This window comes from Pogona vitticeps, chromosome 4 (assembly GCF_051106095.1).
Source record: "Pogona vitticeps strain Pit_001003342236 chromosome 4, PviZW2.1, whole genome shotgun sequence".
Classification (NCBI taxonomy): Eukaryota; Metazoa; Chordata; class Lepidosauria; order Squamata; family Agamidae; genus Pogona; species Pogona vitticeps.
In genome coordinates this window covers 77,117,155-77,140,581 of record NC_135786.1, presented here as the reverse complement: position 1 = coordinate 77,140,581, position 23,427 = coordinate 77,117,155, and the positions used below count along the sequence as shown (strand labels likewise).

Sequence of the window (23,427 nt, the reverse complement as noted above, 5' to 3'; positions counted from 1 at the left end):
CCCCAAGCAATGGGGGCAAATATTAAAATGGAATTCAGATAAAGCAGCGGGTGAAAATTTTGAACAAGACATCTCAACAAGAACAAACAACTGTCAACTACCTTTATATTTCAATATTTTTCCAAAATAAAACACAATTTATTAGGTATCATTTACATGTATATTTGTGTGGGAAAGGGGTTACTGAACCCTCTTCTAGGAATTAGTACATGATCAACCATTATGCTTACACAAATTCCAGTGAGTTAGCTGGGTTAATCTGTTGCAGCAAAACGAACAAAGAGACTTGTGGAACCTCAAAGACTTGCAAGTTTTATGCACTGCAAGCTACCGATTCAGATACATGGAACACAGCATTAGTGGACAGCTATTTATATGCGTGAAGTGTGGGTGAAGTGAAATGTAATAGAAATGCAGAAGGTCCAGGATGGTCATGGTCACTGATTATTAATGATTATTTAATACAGTAGTCCTTGGGAAATGATCAATGCAGATTTTAATAGTAGACACTCAATCTTATACCAACTGTTTACTGTATATCTATAGGCCAAACTTTTTTTATACTTAGTTTAGATACCACGCCTGTGTTTACCTGCTCATGCATGCTTGGATATATTTGTCACACTTATCAATGCCATTTGAATTACTTTTAATGACCACCCTTTATATCTATACTTCTCATTAAGAAGGCTGAAATCCTATTTAGCTTCATGTAAGGTCACGTTATGCTAGTAAAAGTGTTTTGGACATTATGTCTTAAGTACTCCAGATCTCACAATTAAAAAAAGAAGAAGAAGAAATTAAATACTGAAATCTCTGTCAAGTTTGTGAAGTGCACAATCATCACTTGGTAATGGGGAAAGGAAAGTTAAGGTGTGACCAAATAAGTATTTCATCTCTTGTTTGGACGACTGCGGGGACAAGTTAGTTTGCTCTTTTTGACAGCGATCAAATAATCTAATCGCTGGAGTGAACCCTAGAGTGTCCCTACCAGCAACTTTCTAGCCCCTCTGAGTGGCTTCTACTTTTTTAGTGTGGGTAGGATCGCTCTGGTTTGGCCCATTTCCAATGCATGGTATAGCTGGAAACATAAAAAACAAGCCTTCCCCTAATTCGACAATATCATGAATTAACTGGCTTAAGAACACAGTGACTTCATAGCATTGGCAAATTAATCACTTTGGCTTTGTCAAAGGGCTGATGAAGTGAAAACTCTTTTTTAAAGTGTGTATTAGGGCAGCAAACGTCCGCTGTATCGCTTTAAAGACCTAAAAGACTAATGCAAAACATGTGTATTCTAACAAGTTAACTGACAGCAGGTTGCACTGCATTGTCCTAACACTTTAAAGTGATATAGCGAATATTCAATGCCCCAATACACACTGGTTTAGGTCGCTGGCTGCAGAGGTTGGGAGTTTGATTCCCCACAGTACCTCCTGCAAGTAGAGCCAGTGTGTGTGGCCTTGGGCAAGCTGCACAGCCCGAGGATGCCCTCAGAAGAAGGGAACAATAAACTACTTCTGAGTACTCTCTATCTAGAAAACCCTGAAAAGGGTCACCATAAGTCAGAATTGACTTGACAGCACATGATGATTATTATTAGAGATGGGGGTATTCATATTCGTATACAAATATTCCCCCACAGGTGGAGATAATGAGGGTCTGGCCCCAATGGGGCTGGACAGTCCACTCACAATTCTGCCGCTGCCGTGAACTCAGCAGAGCCTTCCTATCACTCCGTTGCTCGCGATGGATTAGCCACTCTGCGACCTGGCAGAAAAGCTTGTCATCTGTCAGGACTGGCTAATCATCAAGCTTGCAACAGCGGTGGAATCGTGAGTGGACTGTCCGGCCCCATAGGTCTGGACCCTCGTTATCTCCACCTGTGGGGGATATTCATATATGAATATGAATACTGTACCCCCATCTCTAATTATTATTAATACATCCTTCAAAAACATTTTCATCCCACATATATGTTTGTCTACTGAATCTGTACTTCTTGCATCTGAAGAAGTGGGCTGCAGGACCCAAAAGTGTCTGCCAAATAAATTTTATTTGCCTTAAAGTTACTGTAATATTTTTCCTAGTTATGCTTATGCATCTGCAATGAGAATTACACCAGTTGTATTACTTTCTGCTATTTTAAAAATAAATTACTACCTTCAGCACCTATAAAAAAACTACTCTGTTTAGCAAACCCATATAAGCAGAACAATCATCTGCAGGTTTAACTCAGATATATGTCCTGTAATTATATTCCTTGGTGCTTCATCCCACATAAACATGCAAAGGAGAGCCACAAAAAAATGGTGTCTTCTTGTGGCCTCAGCTAACACATCCTATATACTGAACCTTCTTTTGTTACTCAGAGTAAATCGCATAGACATTTGCAAGAGCAAACAATGACCTATTTTTGAAAGAGTATGATGAAAAAGTGTCACTTGTAGTGTCCCAGAGGCACCTGCTTCCAATCAGTATGCTCTGCTTCTCTAGTTGTCCAATATATATAATCACAATAATTTTGTATCTTGGTATCATCAGGTCTTTTATCCGAGCCTTAATTACCTAAAAGAGAGGGGAAAAGAATCTGTACTTTCTCACATGCAAATTAATATAAGCACACAGTTGATTGTTTTACTTGAACAACAACAGTATAAAAACAGTCACATGTTATTTAGATAAGTACTGTACTGTATTGCACTATGAGTAATTCAGAAACACCTAATCTCTGTAGTGTAGTTAAAAGTGCTTAGCTGGCTGCATTTCGTCTACATGATTGGCGAGCAGTTCCTATTAAAATTTTACTGAAAGCAAGTCTGCCTAAGTTCAGCAGAGCATAATTTCTCAAGTAGTTATTATTAAGGCTGCAATTACACTGGCAAGCTGCATTAGCTCTGTTTCGGCTTTGCTGTGGTTTGATTCACAGACTATCTTCTGTTTCAGTTCACAGTTAGTGATAATCACATAGGGACTGTGGACTGATTTGAAGCCAGTGTCCACATGGAAACTGTGCAATCCACAATTTAGTCCAAAGCCCCCTCCTTTTTTCTTGCCTCTGGTCTTGCCTCTGACGATCCTTTTATGGTTCTCTGTCAAGCCACTTGGTTTTTAAAGGGTTGCACAGCATTAGGGAAGAGGCAGCAGCTTTCCAAAGTTCTTATAATGTATCCAGAAATACACATACTGCAAAAACATATATGGTCTTCTATATTTTGTCATGGTTGTTTCTATTTTGTAGTAATTCTTTTTCCTATGCAGAGGTGATCTAGCACTAAACTGGTGTTAATGCAATGACTCAGCATGAAACTCATTTACTGAAAAAAAAAATTGTGGAAACTGTGGTAGGCAGATTGTTGGGAAGGGTATTCCTGCAGTCCCTAAATATCATACCCCAACTGCCTACGTCGCCACAACACCAGCCACAAACACCCCCAATATTTTTGCAGAGGGAAACAACTGATCACATGGGGGAAAACTCCACTTAAAACATTCCAGCTTAAAAAAGGTAGAAGTCCCCAGAGACAGAGAAAAAGCTCCATGTAAGAGCAAAAATGGCTGGACTGATTTGGATTGGCCTTTGCATAGTATGATCATTTTTTTTAAAAAAAGAATTCATATGTTTTATAACCATAGCAAGTTCCATGGCATTTCACTGTGTTGTTGCAGCCGAAGAGAGCACAACATGGATACTCTCCAAACAAGCAAGAAAAGCCATTTAGTGAGCGATTTTCACCCCTTAAACTCTTTCTTCACAATTCAAAACACCATCATATGGTAGCTGGTTTTTGGCAGCCTCCATGATGGGCCATAATGTGTGAAAGCAGTCTCAAGGCTGAATCTACACTACACTTTCTGGACAAGGACGTGTGCCATTTACTGTAACTCAGATATAACCAATGTTTTTGAAAAATTGGAGCACATATAGTAGCTATATGCTGGGGGTTGACAGAACATAGTGGGACATATCAAGAGTAAAAGCGCAATACCCAGAAACAGCTTGGAAAGTCACAAGGAATTCCATTTGTAGTTTACTGCACAACAGAAATGATTAGACAAGGCCTAGGAACCATTTCTCTGGAAACAGCATGAAAGATGAAAACATAGATGGCCTACAGAGAGCAAATCTACCATTTCCTGAAGCAAACAGCATGACAATCTACTATACAGGTTGAGCCCTGGTACTGAGCTGACATTTGAGGCATAAACAGTAACGTACTGTATAGGGTTTTTTTCCTTGCCTAGTTGAGTTCTCTCTATAAAATCTATCTCCTATGTTTGTTTTCAAACTCTGCACCCGCACTAATAATTTTGTACCTCAGAGATAGTCTTTGTCATTTGTCTGCACAATTCAGCTTCATATTTTTCTTCCTGAAGATAACTTGATACCACATCCTTCAAGATATTATTCACCATGACCACTGGAAAGCATTTTGTAGGACCTGGTATATAGAGACAGCTCACAGCAGCATTATTTCAGAAGCATGCAATGTTAAAGTATGCCTTGCAGCCATTGTGAAAACAAATTAGTACACCGTTGCACTATGAAAGCAGACAGCAAGGGAACAAAATGGTATTGAATTCCTGTGCAATTAAATCAAAATTAACTATCCCTGTAATATAGCAAACTCGAAAAAGGATTTGCACTATCTGAGTTGTTTTTAAAATCTGGCTAAAATGGCTCAGAAGTTGGGGCCAGCTCATATACTCTGAGAAGGATGAATTCTGTGCTGCTGCCAGTAAGATTTAAAGACAACAAAATGCTGGATCCACTAATGTCAAACCCCAAATCACCATTAAATTCAGTTGGTATCAGAAGAGATGAACATGATAAACATCTTATGTTCAAAAATGGATTATAGGAACAGATGATAACAGCTTCATTTGAGCTGCTTAGAATTTTGCTGAATCTTAGTTATAGTCAATATGTGCCTTGGCATCTGGACTACTGCTATCATGAAAGAAAACTTTGTAGCTACTAAAACACCAAAAGAGTAGTAAAAGATATTGCTCTAGATAATGAAGTATATTTTGGCACTTGGGGGGGGGGGGAAGGCTGAGATGGAACCATAAAACAATAGATAACCAGAGAAAGAAAATGAAAGAAGCATTAGTGACTTCTTCCCCTGGAAAGTCTTTCATCTACAAGTCTACCAACAAGCTCAATTGTCTAATTCATGCAGATCCTGGAATAGGAATTAATCTCCTTTCTGACAAATCTTAAAAAAAAAAGAGGTCTAGTTTTCAGAAGGGGGGGCTATGTGGCTGGCATCTTCAGAGGACAGGATCTAAAATTCTGTCCATATTCTGGTGTAGTGTCTGGGATTCTTGAGTATTTGTATCTGTAGGATCAGGGTTTTTGTTCTTTTCAGGAAATTGGGTGTAAAAGAACAAAAACCCATATATGAAGTTATTCTTTTCAAACATATCAATAAGGTGATTTCATTTAAAATCATCAAATAGTCTTGTGTTAGACCTGACTTCCTGAAAGTCAAAGGAACATATCAAACTTTTGATGGGCCACCCAATTAACTGCAATATGATTAATTTCTGCACAAGCATATTTACCGTACTCTCTGTAAGGTGGAACGAAAATGGGAGGAGTAACCATGTCAAGAGTCCCTGCTATGTGATTTATTTCTTTCAAATGTTACTATGAACTACCTCAAAGTAGCAACATTTAAATTAAGTTGTTAATAACGTATTCACTGGCTCCTATTATGCCCCCAGGAAAAGTTTCTAAAACTGAAGATGAGATGTTTTCTGGAAGCTTGCACAATAATAATGATAGGTATATATACTAATACTGTAGATGGCTGGATAGTTCAGCGGTTTAGGTATCTGGCCGTGGAGCCAGTGGTTGGGAGTTGGATTCCCCACTATGCCTCCTGTGAGAAGAGCCCACCTGTGTGGCCTTGAGCAAGCTGCAGTGTCCCAGAATGTCCCCCGGAAGAAAGGAATGAGAATCCACTTTTGAGTATTCTGTACTGGAAAACCCTGAAAATGGGTTGCCGTAAGTCAGAATTTACTTGTTGGCACATTATTATTATATATACTAGTACATTGAGATTATTAGGTGTTCCAAATGCTGATTACGAGAGACTTTCTATTTTAAAATATATCTTCCTGTTTACAAACTCCAAAGCAGAGTGGGGAACCTAGAAGTCTGTAAGGACAGAAAGGTTCAGAGAACTACTTGTTGAAAGTTGTTGTTGTTGTTGTTTAGTCGTTTAGTCGTGTCCGACTCTTCATGACCCCATGGACCAGAGCACGCCAGGCCCTCCTATCTTCCACTGCCTCCCGGAGGTCTGTCAATTTCATGTTGGTTGCTTCGATGACACTGTCCAGCCATCTCATCCTCGGTCGTCCCCTTCTCCTCTTGCCGTCACACTTTCCAAAGTTGTTGTCTCTTTATAATCCTCCCTGTTTAGAACACTAAGTCACAATTACATTTTTACAGCAATCATTGAAGCCTATACTCTGTGTAATTGGTACAGAGCCTGAAATTAGGAACATTTTCTACTATAAGTAGATACTTTTACTTTACATTCAGGTTTAGCTCATAGCACAATCTTCTTGTTTTTTTAAATCTTTGGTCGTGATCTTATCAGCTTGCACATTCAAGTTAAACTTTCTGAGTCAAAATGAAAATTACAGTGAATCCATCATTAGAAGTGGACTCCATGTGCATGCTTACTACACAAATATGGCAGGTTTGACGGCAGCTCTGAGTGTCTTTGGAGGGACAATATTTAATGACCTTATAATTGTAAAGGAACCAACATAAACTGATTGTGCAAACACAATCTGAAGGAGTGCATCTCTGGAAATAAAATGTTTGGAAAAAAGTTTTTTCGTATTCTCATCTACTAATATATTAGTCCACTGAAGTTCTTATGCTTTAACAAGCATCTTCTTCGTTTATCGCTTGTCCTGATCGAAATGGGTGTTTGTGTGCGTTCACAGGAGAGCTGACATTAATTTAAACTAATATGAATATTACTGATTTATAAAAGGAGGTTGGTACACCCCTTGGCACAATAAAATTTTAGATAGCACTAAGAACATGTTTATTGTTTATTAAATGAGGCTTCTTTGAGTTTTCACTTTAAATTACTATTGCTGACATGTTCATAAGAGTTTTGTCAACTACTTGTCTTGATGCTTTTGGGAATTATGAAACATCTCCAAAACATGTGTCTTATAGCATTCTATTTCATTTTTTCCACTAAAAAAGGTATCAAATCATAATGTGGATTATCTCCAGTTTGAAGGAAAAGTTTTCACAACTCTGCGCCAAAAATAGATTATTAGGTGATCATGCAGAAATTCCAAAAATTGACTTCTCAAAGGTTATGAGCAGAGATTTGCCCCAGGTAAGCAGCTTTCTAAGCTGAGTTCTGTATTCACACTGTATATTTTAAGGAAAAAAAGAAAAGCTCCATTTTTTTCTATTTATTTTGGGACAAACTGTTTCTAGACTAGTGGAACTGCTTACCAAAGATTCAGTCTTTCCCAAGGCCCTTACTATTATCTATAATATATTCTAAAATATTATTTCTCTTTGCTCCCCCAATATAACAAATTTATATAGTTTGTTGGTAACCATATGAGTAGCTATTCAAAATAAGATCAATATCACTCAACCTTTATATAATACTAACGAGTTTTAAAGCACATGTCAATAATTTAGAAATATTTTTGCTTTGGTTTTTTTCTATTTTTTCCTAGTCTTTGAGTGAAGTTTAAAATCTCCACTTGGTTGTGTGGTACTGGTTCTAAATTCAGATCCTCAGGCTAGAATAGATGACATTTACACTCACTGACATTTTTGTAAACTGATTTGTCCTCCCTCACAGGGTTGATGTTTACTCTGCTGGAAAAGAGTTACTTGTCCTATAGTTCCCAGAGTGAGGGGATTCAACTGCTACTTAACTCAGGCTTCTGGCACTCAGTGGCATTTTCCACTGGGCATTTTGGAAGGGCTGAAACTGGGTGGATTTTGCCTGCACAGAGTATTCCTGGTGGCAGCAATACCAGTTGCTTCTTCTGAATTGCCCCAAGAACTAGAGGAAAGGTTTTCAGCAGATGTTTTTGATGCCATGGGAGGGTTTTTTGTTTGTTTGTTTATTTTGATAATTCTTCCTTCGTTTATGTCCCCTGAAAGTCTACTCTAAGGGGATCCCTGTTTGTTGAATATTATTTATTTATTTCCAGGGAAGTATTAGTCTGTTACAGCAAAAACAACACCTGAAGAAGCAGGCTGCAAACAAAACTACCAAATCATACTGTTAGTCTTGTTTGGTTTGGAACACATATAGAATGTATGTTCAATGTGTGGTTCCTCTATGGCCGCTACTTGCACAAGGGAGAATCCAATCTCTGGCACAAGAGAAAAGTCCTGTTCAAAGTGACAAAGATGACTTATATAGCTGCAAGCTTTAAATCCGAAAAGCAAAAGCAAAATCCTTTGGTTGCACAGTCAGTATGCTCCATGCTTGCAAACATGATTCTAGCTGCACTCTTTAAAGCTGCCGCAACACTATTTATTTTTTTTACTAGTTATTCTTGGCTGAAATTATGGAGGAGTTGACCCACAAAATCCCTGATTTAATGGGCCTAGTCTAGCTGTGATGTACTATGGATTTCAGCCATTATGTCTTGCATTTCCTCTGATGAGCCTAGGGCAGTACACATGATTGTCCACACTACAAATGATGCACTTTCCATACATTAAACACAGTCTTTGGCTCTAAACCATAAAAAAGATCAAGTGTCAAAATACTGATGCATATGTGGTGCTCTGAATGATTCAGGCTGTTCCTTTACCACTCTGTATGACTCCCCCAGTCCCATCCCAGAGTGTATAGTGCTCAGTGAGGATCTTGCACATGGCAACAGATTGTCAGCAATAGAAAGGAAGTGGTACTTACCCAACTGGTATGTGTTCTCCATCTGAATAGCAGGACGAAGGATATCATCATGATGGCCAGGTTCATCTATGTAGGAAACTGTGCTGATGGAACTAAATACAGTCCCCAACAATAACTGCTATTAATATTTGTTTACACTGATTGAAGCAAGTAATGTATTATGTGCAATATTTTTTTGGGGGGAAATTTACTTAAATATATTAAGTGAAATGTACCAGCTCATTTAGATGATGAATGGGTTATCTGCATTGGGTGCTGCAGTCACATTTGATTGTGCATGCTCAGTAAAGGCAGAGCCACACATTATGAAGCACATATTAGTTTCCAGATCCTAATTTTTACCTCTTTCATACTATTAAGTCTTTGAAATCTAGAATCATGAACACTTTGCTCTTACAGTTACCACTGCAGCACAGCGAAAAGTCCTCCTCACCATTATTCTATCCAACACAGTTCTAGAAACAGTCACACTGATTTCCTAAAATTGATAATAAACTGAACGCCACATGAGTTCTCATCCTTCACCAGAACCCCCCCAGGTATTCAAATAGTAACTTTGTACATATGTGAAGACTAGTTTCTGTCTGAGAGAGACAGTCTAGGAAAGCTCCCACTGTGTGTAGAGAAGTCAGAGAAGAGTAAAGCACTACTTACTCTTTAGTTTTACCAAGAAATTCTTTTGCTTTGACCTCATGACTCCCCAGAGACGATATGCTGCCTCGCGTCTTCCACAAGCGGGCCATTTTATCCTTCATTGTGTCTGACATGTTTACTAAACACAGGAAATATATTTCACAAGCTAACTCTGGTCTGAAAGGTACTGGCAGGTGGTAAGCAGAAATACACCTCCTTTTAAAATTCAGTCACCAGTTTTTTAAAACAGAAGATCCAGGTGGCAAGCAAGTGCTATAATATTATACCGGTCCTTGCAAGAGCTCCTCAAGGTCTTGGTACAAGCAGTGATTGAAACACTTAATTATGGAAAGCTTAACACCTCAGATAAGAGAGAGGAGGCTTTTCTTTCGTGTGGCTGTATACCAGGGAGCAGAAAAAAGGATCATCTAGCAGTGGGCTCACAGCTTTCACAGCAAATGAGTTTCATCACCACCCACTTCCTGCTTTGGAACTGAAATGATAGGGAAGGACGAATAGCTAGTCTCAGAGTGCTACCGGAAAAGTCTTATATTGCGCAAGCCCCCAGCCTGTCATATAATTTTATGGGAATTTCAGGTAACATCTTCTGTTTGTAATCCTCCAATGATTTTCCAAGTCTTCTTTAGTCTTTGTTTTCCTCACCACAGATAATCTATTAAAGAAGGAAAAAATAAAGGCACCATTTTTAGTGATATCTTCAGGAGCTATCCACCTGGAAGTACCCGAAGCTACTGACTCTCAACCTCTTTTATGCCTCATCAATAACTTTGTCAAATAATCTGGGCCCCAGAGAAGGAGATGTATATTTTTGAAGGCATTCTGTTTATTTATCACTTATTCCACATTAGAATGCTATAAACACTGGAGCAGCATTCTTGAAAGCAAATATGTACTAATAGTAATTCCATCAGTAGTCAAAAACCATAATAATATCGAGTGTAAATTTTATAGCTACAGTGCATGTAAAATTAATAGACCAATGTGTTATTGAGTTTAAAGTGAGTGCAAAGTCCTGCCAGCAAGTGCAATCATGCCACTTGCCTTAAGTACTACAGTTGTGCAACTGATCATCATGAAGAAAAACTGTCTTCTGTTTGTGTGATGATAATGGTTGTGCAAATGGTGCAATCATACATTTTTGTAATAGCAGAACTTGCCACTTAGGGGAAGCTTAATAGGATACTGGGGGCAAAGGGAATACATGAAAAATATAAGAAAAAATGCAGTACAATGATTGGATGGGAATGTATTATAGTGCTGTGATTAAACTATAAGCACACAAAAATACGGTTCCATAACTTCTGGTTATGAAAACACTGTGCGACTGAAATTACTTCAGTGTACACTGCTTGAGAACCAGGGCTTTAAGATCCCCTTTCCCCCCCCCCCACGTGGTTTTTGTGCCACACATGAACCATCCTGGTGGCTGCAGTTTTAGAAGCCTGTAGCTGTGTTCATCTGTGCTAGGAGGTTAGGCAAAATAATTTTTTTTTAAAAAAAAGAAAAAGAAAAACATTGTGGCACCTTAAGGACAAGCTTTTATATTTTATTGTGACCTTTTTAGGGCAAGTCCACTTCTTTATTTCATTTTTCTTTTTTGTTTTTTTTGCCTGACATATCCTGGTAGTGTAGGCTTTTCACGTAAATATTTCAAACACACAGAGCAGCACAGAAGCGACAAGAAAAGGGGCGAAGAGGCGCTGGGATTTCAATATGCGTCACCTCTAGTTAGTTATTCGATATACTGTACTGCAGACGAATTGCTCCCATCCCCAACACCTCTAGAGGACAGACGGAAAATCAAGAGGCAACCGCTCTTGCAATTCCACCCTGGGGAACGCGCCACTGGTCGAATTCCGGGGCCCCTGAGCTGTTCAAGGCCCAGGGCCCGGCCAGAGACTGGGACAAAGTGGGGCGCGGGGGGGGGGGGCGCGGAGCGCGAAGAGACCAACCAAAGAGGGCTCCACCAACAGCTCCTCTGAGAAAAGCGCCCGCTTGTCTTACTGGTGCTACAAGCGCAAAACCGTATGCGCGTCGTTCTCCTCCGAGAGAAGAGCACACAATGGTGTCCCCCCCCACTCCTTCCCGCTCCCCGCCTCCGTCAGGGTCCCCAACAGCCGAGACCCTGCGCGCGCTCTTACCTTTCCTGCTCGAGGCGCCTGACAAAAGCCGGAGTTGTTGCAGGTTTCCAGGGTGACAAGCACCCACCTCCCCACCCCACCCCCCGTGTGGCAACGCAAAGGCCGCCACGGCTTTGTGCCCGCCCCCGTAGGCGGGAAAAGAAGAGAGCAGGAAGGGCCCGGGACAATTCTGGGACGGTGGGGACGCGCTCGTTGTAGCCCCGCTTTCCTCGTTCACGCGCAGGTGCGAAGACCGCGCAGGAGGAGTGCGGCGCTCGGCTGCCGGACGGAGAGCGGGAGCGCGTCGCCCTTGCCAGCCAGGACCGGAGCCTGTGGCGCAGCTCCCCGCGGCCGAACTAGCAGGGCCGGTACCCCCTCTTTGACTTGCCAATTTCTCTCTCTCTCTCTCTCTCTCTCTCTTTTGGTCTGTCTCCGAGTGGAGCCTGCTTTTCAACCTCCTGCTGGAGCGAAGGTTACAGCCTATCTAGGGTAGCAGAATTGCCAAGCTAGGGCTGCTCTTCGGGTGGTAGTGGGATGATTAAAAATGGAGGGGTGGCTGGGCTTGAGCTAGTAGCCTCCGAACTCCAGACCGGGTCTCTGCCATTATTAGTTTTCATCGTTGATTTTTGTTTGTTTTTGGCCCGGTCCCTTCACCGGATGCACAGCCTTCCTCTTGGACTAGGATTTCATGCTTGCGTCCAGAGAGAAAGCTGCAAGCACTCAGTTAAAATGTAGCTATTCCGTCTCCCCACCCTTTAAGATACTTTCTACTATGAGGAGAAAAAGACAGATCAGCTCTCCAATGGATTTTGAGTAGAGTCACCCCTTGTCTGGATTCACTACATGTGATAAGTAGAGAGGTAGAACCAAGGGTGGGAGAACAGGGATGAATTGCCTGTTGAAGATTAGAGTGTTTGTGGCTTCCACGTAGCATTCTGTGAAGGAAACAGGACACTTGCCCATGGCAGACTTCATCTGAAGTCAGCCTTGGACAGTCTAGCCAATTCTGATTCTCACATTAGTGCCCCTAGCTCAGTAGGGCAGGGTGAGCCCACAGTGGGAAGACCCGACTCATTCTGTTTTGGCCCCTTCTTCCTCCTTCAAATGGACACTGCAGTACAACTCTTGAAACATTTAACATCTGACTAGTGATGGCTTAATAGGCTTCTATGATTTATGAGGTTCTCTGCTAAGGTAATGAACGTGGTGGCGCTGCGGGCTAAACCGCAGAAGCCTCTGTGCTGTAAGGTCTATAGAACTGCAGCTGTAAGATCGAATCCACATGACGGAGTGAGCACCCGTCGCTTGTCCCAGCTCCCGCCAACCTAGTGGTTTGAAAGCATGTAAAAGCAAGTAGATAAATGGGTACCACCTCAGTGGGAAGGTAACGGTGTTCTGTGTCTAGTTGCACTGGCCATGTGACCACGGAAGATTGTCTTCGGACAAACGCTGGCTCTATGCCTTGGAAACAGGGATTATCACCACCCCCTAGAGTCGAACACGACTGGACAAATTGTCAAGGGGAACCTTCACCTTTACCTGCTAAGGTAAAAGTGGGGCTTTGCCAGTCTTTCAAATAGGGGTTAGCTTCCACTGATTGGTGGCCCCCTAGAAAGCAGCCTTCTAATCAGAAGCAATAACTTTCTGTTGATAACTAGCATGCAGCAGCATGTGCTCCTCTAAATGGTGCAGGAAGCAAAGGATGAAATGTGTGGTCTCTGCATATAACCCCCCCCACACACACACACACACTTTAAAACTAAGTATACTTTTGTAGAAGATGGGCTAACATGAAGCCATGGCCTACTGCTAGGATGGGGAAAATGTGGCACTCTCTAGATGTTGCACTACAAATCCCATCAGCCTCACTCAGAACAGGAAAGTGATTCATGATGGGAACTGTAATTCAGGGGAATGTGGGATACCAAGTTTTTCAGGGTCTAGAGTACTTCTCTTGTGAGGAAGAAATACAGTACTTGTATCTCTGTGTGAGGTTAACTAAGGTAAAAAAAAAGCAAGGTGGTTAATTTACTAAAACATGATAGAGGTACAAAAATTATGCATGGTCTGAAGAATGTAGACTGACAAAAGTCCTGATACTAGAACCAGTGTCCCCAAATGGTGGAAAACATAGGACAAATAAAAGAAACTAAATCTTCTTGTAGTGCATAGTTACATAGTAGAATTTATTTCCATAGGATGTAGAGATGAACAACAGCTTGAGTCACTTCAAACAGAATCAGAGCCATGTATGGAGAATAAAGTTACCAACACAGTTGCTATATATTGCCTCTAGTATCAGAGGCTGTATATCTCTCAGTTCTAGTTCCTAGGGAACATGAGCAAAAGAGTGCCATCGTGGTTACGAAAAAAAGTCAGTCCCAGATTAAAATGTTATTTTAGATGTCTTGTTTATTTCCAAGGGAGAAAAGAATCACATTTCAATTACAACTCATTAATTGTTTAATTCTGTTCTCATTTATAGAATTTAATAAACTTTGTTCTGAAATGGGGACCCTAATTATTGTATAATATTATGTATGATAAATAATTGCATATTCTGATTTTGTGAAATGCGTTATTAGGGAAAATCATGACGGAAAGACATTTATAAAAACCATTATTTACAAAAAATATATATATAGACATTTGCATTCTAATCTATAAGGAAAGAAAGGTTGAAAATATGTGGTTTTATGATTATCTTCAACAAGTCAATACAACACATTCATTTTACCAGTGGTGAGATATAAAGCTTTACTGCAGTGTTTCTGATGCAACAAACCTTTTCCATAGTTCATAGTCGTCTGATACCATCGCATTAGCAGCAAAGCTTTCACCACAGACTAAGCAGTAAACAGGTCCAACTAGACTTTGAAGGATAGAATAATTTCATTTCACACACAGCCTGAGAAGTCCAGACTTTTTAAACTTAAATGTTTAAAAATATACATGTGTATTTTAAGTCCACAAATATCTATAAACAGTTTATACACAAGGTATTTTTTTATATAAAATGATATAGTTTGATATCTGATAAACACCAGGACATCTAATTCAGGTCTTTGACTTCCTCTAGAGAAGAAGTCACAGCTAAAAATTCAAGACCCAAGGCCTGCAAATGCTTATACACATGCTTAACTGCATGCAAGTAAATAGTGCCTTTGAAAACATGTGTACAACAGTTTGGCCGGATTGGAGTTTGAGTCCATAAACAAATTATCTGCACACTTACAAGCAATGTATTGGTCATAGAGCATAATTATCTTTTGAAAATTAATATCCCCTTCTGAGACACCAGTATTTTTGGTGTTCTTAGTCGCCAAGTTCAGAAATGATGTGGTAGTGTTGCAAGCTCCAGGTATTGAAGGTAAAATTTAAAATGCCTGTATCCCATACACATATTAATTTGAAACAATGGGTTAGGAACATTTAACATTCTCAGTATCACCAAAAGGCAGATTCTAGACTTGCATGTACAGTACTGCTTGGCCTGTAGTGAAATCCTGCTCATGTAAACCTTTGAACATCATGAATGTACTAACAACTGAAATCAACACTAGGAATCCAGCAGCAGTGACAGTGATCCTGTGCTGGGATCAAACAATATTAAGTGCTTTGTGTTATTGTTTTTTACTGACATCACAAGGCAGAGTACTGACAAGCACAAGACAAGATGCCTGGTACCACTAGAAAGGACTCCTGGACACTTGTAAGAAAATAATTCCAACTTAGGTACAGGCAAAGATTGGAGTTTTCCCATGAGAAAAAAAAAATTACACTATTGCATTTTGAAATAATTACAGGTTTTGGTTATCATGGTAAGCATCCAAATTAAGAATTTCATATAACATACAGAAAGATCAAACATCACATATCAAAAACAACAAATCTATATTGCAGTATATTGAACTGAATCGGCACCCAGGTAGATATCAAACCTTTGAAATGAGACTTTTTGGACAGCAAGTTTTGTAACTTCCAAAAATAAGTGTTTTCTTCTTTCATTATTATGTTTATTTTTTAAAAACTGAGATTTAAACTTTTCCAGAGGTTTCTGTGTATGCAGAGCTATAGTCTGGCTGCTAACAAAGGTGTCCACAGAAACTCATTTTCTATTAGGCTACTGTAAATGTAGAAAATTGAGAAATACTATAGGAGCTAGATGATGGATACACAGTCACCACAGTTACACCAGAATTTTAAGTAAAAGAATTATTTCAGTTTTCTTGTCAGGCTGTTTAAAAATATTGATCCATTTTGTCCTGATCTAGCCATTTCAAAATGTTATTTATATAAAAGATATAGAAGTGATCGTTTATATAATTCTCATACTGGTAGAATCTCTGAAAGCATCACTTTGCACTAGAGTCATTCGTTCAAGTTGTGACTTTCTCTTGTCTGCATCTTATCCAGATTAACAGGAGGGCTGATTGATTGAGATCTGAAAAACCTCATTAATTACAAGCAAGAGTTGATGTGTGTACCCACCACAGCACGGTTTCTTTGGGGTTTTTCATTTGTTTGTTTCCAGCAGAAAGCTCTTTTTGCCATATTGGAGGCCACTTTATGAAATGTTTCCAAAGCTGCAGGAGCTAGTTAGCTGGTGATGCATGAAATCTGTTTTTGAAGGGGGAGTTCAGAAGGTGATCACCATGTGGTGGTTTAGGTGGGCGCTATTGTCATCAGCGTTTGGTTTGTATTCATTCTAAGTGCACAATTTTTACTATATTACCCACTTTATGAAAAACAGTTTTAGGTGTCATTTTCCTTATTGCATAAAGGGTAAAATGATTAATTTTGGAGGGGATTATGAAAGGTTGCACTACGGATGCCCGACTGCTGGGTATTTTGATGCATCTAATTTACTAGCTATCTCAGAAAGTTTTTGTTTTGATCATTTAAAGTGCAATATTAAGTACCAAAAAAAGAAGGGAAAACATAGTGGTTGTTACTTACTAGCTTCTCATTTGTGAAAGCATTTTCTGATCTGCTTCATTTTTATCCATCAGTTGACAAGAGGATTTTGCGCTTGAAATCAATGGGAATGTTGCCTTCTATATAGTGTTATGCAGTGTTTATGTAGTCTGGGCAATTCATTTGGAAAGCAACTTAAAAATACGAAAAAATAAATATTTGAGCAGGCAATATTTTAATCCTAATTTGTTCTTCAAAAGATGGATACTTTAACCAAATTTCTAACAAATAGCCTATTTCTAACAAATAGCTGTTCTGCTCAGGTAAATTAAATAATTCAGAATTTTAAACAACCAAATCAAAAGTAGCTACTTTCTTAGAAATATACCCAAATTGTTATGATTGATACAAATATAATTCTAAAAATTAGTATACGGATGTCTCAGACAACATGGGGGCACAGAACTGAGTCTGAAAAACCTGTGCCTCCCCCCCCCCATGGGGTTAAAGTAATTCACTGTTGTAGAGCATACATTTGTATACAGAAATGTTCCCTGTATGAGAAGCTGTCTCCCATAAAAGTGTTAGTGTGTAACACATATGTGTGGATCTATACATGCACATTCCATGCCGTATTTGACATTCTACAGATAGCAGAAGGTGCACATGTAAGATCATTGTTATCAGGCCCTGTCCTATGTAGTCTGCATAAGAAAATTGGATAACAAAAATCTATTCTTCTATCTTTGAAATCTAGACTCCATAAAGGAGCAATTATAACAGACCTCCCTTTTCACCAGATGATGTTTTTCTATGTTCGCACATTATGGGTCAAGTATCTGCCTAGAAAGAAGTTTAAAAGGTGTGACATATTCATTTGGACACTTTTGTAATAGTGCAAGCACTGAAGAAAACTGTGAAACAGCCATTGTAATAATGAGTAATCAAGCATCAAAGCAGAAGTGAAATGAAGAGGAGGCTGCAGTTTAGTAGTAACAAACAACAAAAAAGATAATTAAGGCAGACATTGCTGCTTAAGCTAGTACTAATGTAGGTGAACAGAAATTTGGTCCACTTAAAATTTAAAAAAATTATTAAAATAAAAACATAGAAGAAAAATAAATGAGAAGAGAAATGAATGAATTAAGCAATGAAAGTCAAACATTCATTAAGTTATTTCGTTGAAGAATTGTTATACGTAATAAAAATTTTTAAAATGAAGCCCAGTAAAATGCAGCTGAACGAACTAAACACTGCATACATTATATTGAGTTTCAATGCGCAAAGAGCATAGAAGTGTTCTGTTCATGGATTCTACTGAAGTACCTGAAACTAGCCTAATGATTTATGTATCTTATACTTTTGCTTTTAAAAACCTGTAGCCTGAACCCATTTATATCTACACAGAAGAACATCTTGCTGATTTTCATGGAGCCTTTTCCTACACATGTAAATAAGATTGCAGTCCTATCACAGCTTTGAGAACTATTGTTTCTTTTCTTGAGATTATGCATGCAATATAGAAAGATATTTCCATTTAGTAACTTTCTTGAAGGGCATGCTATATTTCTGATTTTTCTTTTATGATGATGAAATAGAAGATGTTTCTGAATATGCCTTGCAGAATGAAGATTTATCTAACTGTGGACAGTATATTAACTCTATGTATTCTGCCCACTAGTGTGTCCACAGCTGACTCAGTTGCAGTCTAATCCAATTCCTTCCTCAGCCAGGAAAAAGTAAGGCAATGGTATTATATTTTAGTTCTTATTGAAACTGGGCGAGAAACCTCCTACGTATATAGACGGACCCCTCCACCACTTCCTTACTCTCTCAGCCGTATTTCAACCTTGAAGATGATTATGTACTAACGGCTAGAATGAGATACTCCAAAGGTAGAGTACACCAGTATAATCCAAAGAGGTCTTTGCATGAGGCATTGTTTTTGGTTTGCTGGTAGAGAAGTGATGTAGGCAACAGGAGAATTGCCAAGAAGAAGTGCTGTTAGCCACTACAATCTCACTGTTGGGGCATTGCAAAAATTGTTTAAGAATAGCTCTTCTATTTTGTGAAATGTTTTCTTCTCTGCCGATTGAGCTGTAGCCCAACTTTTATATGAAAAATGTTTCATATAAAAGGAGAACATTCCACTTTGCTTGCATGTAAGTTGTATTTTGGTTAGCAAAGTCCAGGATTAGTATGCAAATTCATACTATTACATTCAGATGCGTTTAATTCTCTTTTTCATTTAATGTGAACTTTAAAAGACCTTCCATTTCTGTATTACTTTTACATTTCATGCAATTCAGAAATGTGGATGAGTGAAGAACAGCAACAAAAGCATCTGGTAAAGGCTTTGCGTGTTGTAACCATTTGCTACTTGTGGGGAAACAGGAATGGGAATAAACATTGGAATTCAAAGATTGCACAAGAGCTGCTCTTGCTGCAAGAAATTGGCAAATACATTTTTTTAAAAAACTTGATAACCAGATGTTTTGTTCCTTTCTGAACATCACTGGTGACTCAACACAGCTCTCAACCATTACAAGGAGTCTGGTTCTAAGGTTGGTAGCTGCTGATACTAGGCAACCTGTGCCAGAGACTGGTACTACACTATCAGTTTGGATGAGCTGAAAGGTGTAGATATTGCTGCTTCAAATAAATCTCTAATTTGCAAAGCACAGAAAAGCAAGATGCAAATTTCGTGCATTTAGTAATTTTTTTCTAAAATTTTGAAAACCTATTTTTAATCTTACCAAGGTTGAGAAAGACTGTGCCTTTATATCATACCAAATGCATTTATTTTTTAGGACATAATTCTCTCATCTATTTGTCTGGTGAGAGTTTAAAAATTTACTGGATTTTTTTCCTCTCATTTTAATATTTTTTTAAAATGGGTTTCTTTCCAGCATTGAAACCCATTTGCTGATAAATCCTTTCCCAATGTAGAACGTGTGTCGTTTTGCATGAAAGTAAGCTCTTAATTCAGATAAGAAAAGAGAGACTTTTTGTTTGCAGTGATTAGTTTTGAATTGAAATTTTGTGCTCTGAACTTGCACACACATTCCTAAAAGGCCCCATAACTATGGCACAGCCCATTAACTGTCATAGGTAAGAGATAAAAACAGAACCACACAGCAGTGTTCTCCATTAAGGTAGAAACTTGCTTTCTCTCATTTCAGCTTTTGCAATACGGTCACAACAGAGATCACCTGATATCATTGACAACCAAATTTTACTATCATGCACAAACACTGATTATATTTCTAACACATAGGACTGAAAGTAGAAAGACAAAACTCAGTTTCTCATCCCAAATCTTTCAGACTTCTAGCAAAATCAAAATTTTCCATTTTCATCAGCAGTACAGAATAACTTCTGAAATCAGCATTAGGAGGGTGGTGGAGTGTATTTTTCTGCATTGGGCATTATATTTTATTCACTAGTAGCTCTTCAGATTTCTCATCTAAAGACTCGTACCAAAAGGAATGAACTCTGATATTTTTCCCTTTCCAAAATATGCAGAATTTCAATTTCTACCACTGTAGGATATATACTACTCATTCTTGTTTTCAAAGAGCTCTATTTATATCCAGATTTCTAAGACAACTTCTAATCTGCTGGCTTGTTTTGATAAAGACATAGGTGTTCCTCAAGCACAGCCATTTTCATTTCCAAATGAGACAGCTGGATGCCAATCAATTTTGATCTCAAATTCATAAAACTACTAGTTGTGCGCACGCGCACGCACGCACACACACACACGCACACACACAAAGTGATGTGATTCTAGTCCAGGAGTTGTATGACCTTCCATATAACTCCATGGTGACCTCTCACAACCCTCATTTGTTTTTTGTCAAGTTTCTGACTGCAAGTACAATAGCCAAATGAAGAATTGCTACAGAACTAAAACTTCTGTGAATACCAGACAACTAATTTAGCAATGTTGGGTAAATGCATGGAATTTTTTAAAAGTTGTACTCTTCTATACGATAGGTGTAAGAAAAACCTCACAATGGACTCAAAACCCAAAGATTAAATACATAGTTGAAGAACACAGACCTATCATGGGATTTAAATACTTATATAAAATAATCACACTGCCAGTTCAAAAACTAATTTCCTCTTTCCCTATCTTTCAAGTTCAGTTCATGATTTTCTACCCCATTAAGAATGTTTAGAAGTAGTGGAAAAGGGACATTACTTTGATGCTGTTCTCACTCAGAATCAGATTCAAGGAGGTAAAAGGATGTTTATAATCTGTTCAAGGATTTTGCGTGCTAATAGCACTGTAAAAATAAATACACTATAAAATCAGATTTTTGCTGAAATTAGACTACATGGATAATTCCCTTTCTCTGTACCCACAAACAGATATATTAGCTAAAGTTGCTGCTTGATATTTTAAAGCTGTTGGTTTGTTTTGAGAATGATGCCCTAGAAACATTTCCCATACATAACTGAAACTGCTTAGCTACCCAACTGTGCTTTCAATTCATTTCAACGGAATTTGCATTATGAGATTTCCAGTGGATTGTGCTCTTTTTCTTTAACAAGTAAAAATAATGGAAAGAGAAACAAAACTATACCAGCACATGTTTCATCTGAGACAGGGTTTCTAATAGATTTCTATAACTTTTTTTAAAAAATGTTGCAATAGGTTGTTAGTTTGATGACGAAAACATGAGAGAAGTGTTTAAAGTGAAAACAAATCACACTTTGCATCTTTTTGGAAAATCTGTTGTAACGCCTCAACATTTGCTAAAATGATCTGGAATCAACTCACCTAAGTGTTTAAAGATGGACCTGCTTTTTCATATACCGGTAATAATTTATATGATACATAAAAAGGAACAAAATAAAAGAAGTGAATTTGCACGTTATCTGTTCAACTTTCTTTCTGAGGCGCCCCCCCTTTTCAAAGCTATTAGCACTGTTTTCAAATTGTATATACTGACAAAATGTTATCTACCTCTGAAAGCATTGTGCCATTCAACAGTACTACTATTAAATTTATATACCACAGTTTAAATTACACTCATTCATGAATGGTAAAATCCTAAAACTCAAGTGTCTAACTGCCAAAATACAGCCTTACTGGAATGAGTACAATTTACAAATACAATAATTACAATTTAAAACATTAACAATATTACACCTAGAAGTAAATACTGTAGGACTGGTCAACATGGTATTTTCTGAGGGAGGAATGTTGAAAGTTGCTGATACTTCCAACAGAAATGTCCAGAGTACAGGATTCAGTTAGTTTTTCCTCAAACAGCATATAAAACAGGTCCACTCACAGCAGTCCTCAGCTGTACAGATTTTCCACATACTTGCATAAACATCTGCTAGTTGTCTGCGAGATATTTTCCTGCAATGAAAATGACAAAAAAATCTTTTCGTTTATGGAATTTAAATACCTCATATTTCATCTTATAAAGCAATTTACAATTGGTTGTTGTGGGTTTTTCAGGCTCTTTGGCTGTGTTCTGAAAGTTGTTCTTCCTAATGTTCCACCAATTTACAATTCTTTTTTACAGCCTAGAGTCAAGGTAAAGCCTAGATCAGTGGTTCTTAACCTTTGTTACTCAGATGCTTTTGAACTGCAACTCCCAGAAACCCCAGTCAGGACAGCTGGTGGTGGAGGCTTCTGGGAGTTGCAGTCCAAAACTCCTAATCCAAGGTTAAGAACCAGTGGTCTAATGCAGTGGTCCCCAACCTTGGTCCTCCAGATGTTCTTGGACTGCAACTCCCAGAATCCTTCACCACCACCTCTGCTGGCCAGGATTTCTGGGAGTTGAAGTCCAAGAACATCTGGCGGCCCAAGGTTGGGGACCACTGGTCTAATGCATAGCGATCCCTTGAGGAGGTAAATGCAAACCGAATTCCCTATGTTGGTGAAAACACTATAATAGAACTGGCAAACTGTTCTTTTAATGTAATATCTGTGGTTCGCTGTCTGTTAGATGTGAAGTGACATGAGGGAAAATGTGTGGATAGTAGTTAGGAGACAGAAGTGGTGTGGTGTCTGGGCACATCACACTTCCATAGAATGTGACTAATACTGAGTTTTACTACATAGATTATTAATAAGAAATTTGGGCAGCCTCACATCTCTAATTCTTAATCATGCATTGACTTTTTTACAGGTGGCGGAAATGGAGGCTAGAATCCTGACCAAAATACATTCATGACCACATTCTGCAGATTAAATCATTAAGCCCTTCTTTTTGCTGATACTCAGAATAAAATTGAAGGTGTTATTACCTGCTGCGAACCTCTTTTTAATAAGCGAAAAACGATACCCAGCGCCAACAAGTTCAATATCACAGCTGGAGAGTGTGCTCCCTTCACTGGTAAATTGTACAACCAGTGGGGAAGGCTTGCTTGGTCCTTCTGATAACTGGAACCGTGCCAGCAAAGAGCCCACACCTTTAGATAAAAAAAAAATCAGTGTGGATTGTTACAAAAGTGGGAGACAATGTGGAATTGTGTAGGAAAACAGAAAGCTCATTCACATTACTTAAATATAACATTTCATCATGATAACTGTTATGCTGTGATCCCTTTTCTCCCTTTCTTAAGAGGAACTAGGATTTTTAGGCAGCAAATCTGTGTACACTTATCTTGGGGTAAACCTCACTGAACACAGTGGGATCAACATATCAGGAAAGGGGCATTGGATTTTACTGCAACATGGAACCCAAGATTCCATGTTATTTTTCTACATTGTTTTAATGTGTTTTAATTTTTGTAAGCCGCCCCGAGTAGACGTTGTCTAGAGGGGCGGGGTAAAA

General features: G+C 38.7%; 2 protein-coding genes across 9 annotated transcripts in view; both read right to left on the bottom strand.

Moving 5' to 3' along the window:
- Positions 1-2,036: 2,036 nt before the first annotated feature.
- DYNLT5 (dynein light chain Tctex-type family member 5) lies at positions 2,037-12,055 on the bottom strand. Its single transcript, XM_078392965.1, has 5 exons — positions 11,729-12,055; positions 9,588-10,239; positions 8,934-9,025; positions 4,318-4,442; positions 2,037-2,568 (listed from the first exon to the last, which is right to left on the bottom strand). Exons 2-5 carry the CDS (start codon positions 9,698-9,700, stop codon positions 2,365-2,367), a joined length of 534 nt encoding a protein of 177 aa, XP_078249091.1. The 5' UTR covers positions 9,701-10,239; positions 11,729-12,055; the 3' UTR covers positions 2,037-2,364.
- A 2,046-nt stretch (positions 12,056-14,101) lies between these two features.
- SGIP1 (SH3GL interacting endocytic adaptor 1) overlaps positions 14,102-23,427 on the bottom strand; it is a 167,510-nt gene continuing 158,184 nt past the window's right edge. For all 8 annotated transcript variants that reach the window (XM_072997769.2, XM_072997771.2, XM_072997772.2 and 5 more), the window contains 2 exons: positions 22,898-23,062; positions 14,102-22,001 (listed from right to left, as the gene is read on the bottom strand). In XM_072997769.2, coding sequence (XP_072853870.2) covers positions 21,979-22,001; positions 22,898-23,062 — 188 coding nt within the window. In that variant the 3' untranslated portion in view covers positions 14,102-21,978. The remainder of the gene's footprint in view (positions 22,002-22,897; positions 23,063-23,427) is intronic.

Coding starts and splice junctions, on each gene's coding strand:
- DYNLT5 (XM_078392965.1), bottom strand. CDS start 9,700: ATGTCAGACACAATGAAGGATAAAATGGCCCGCTTGTGGAAGACGCGA. Junction 9,026..9,587: donor TTTCTTGGTAAAACTAAAGA/GTAAGTAGTGCT, acceptor GACTGTATTTAG/TTCCATCAGCACAGTTTCCT. Junction 2,569..4,317: donor TGACAAAGACTATCTCTGAG/GTACAAAATTAT, acceptor CCTCTCTTTTAG/GTAATTAAGGCTCGGATAAA.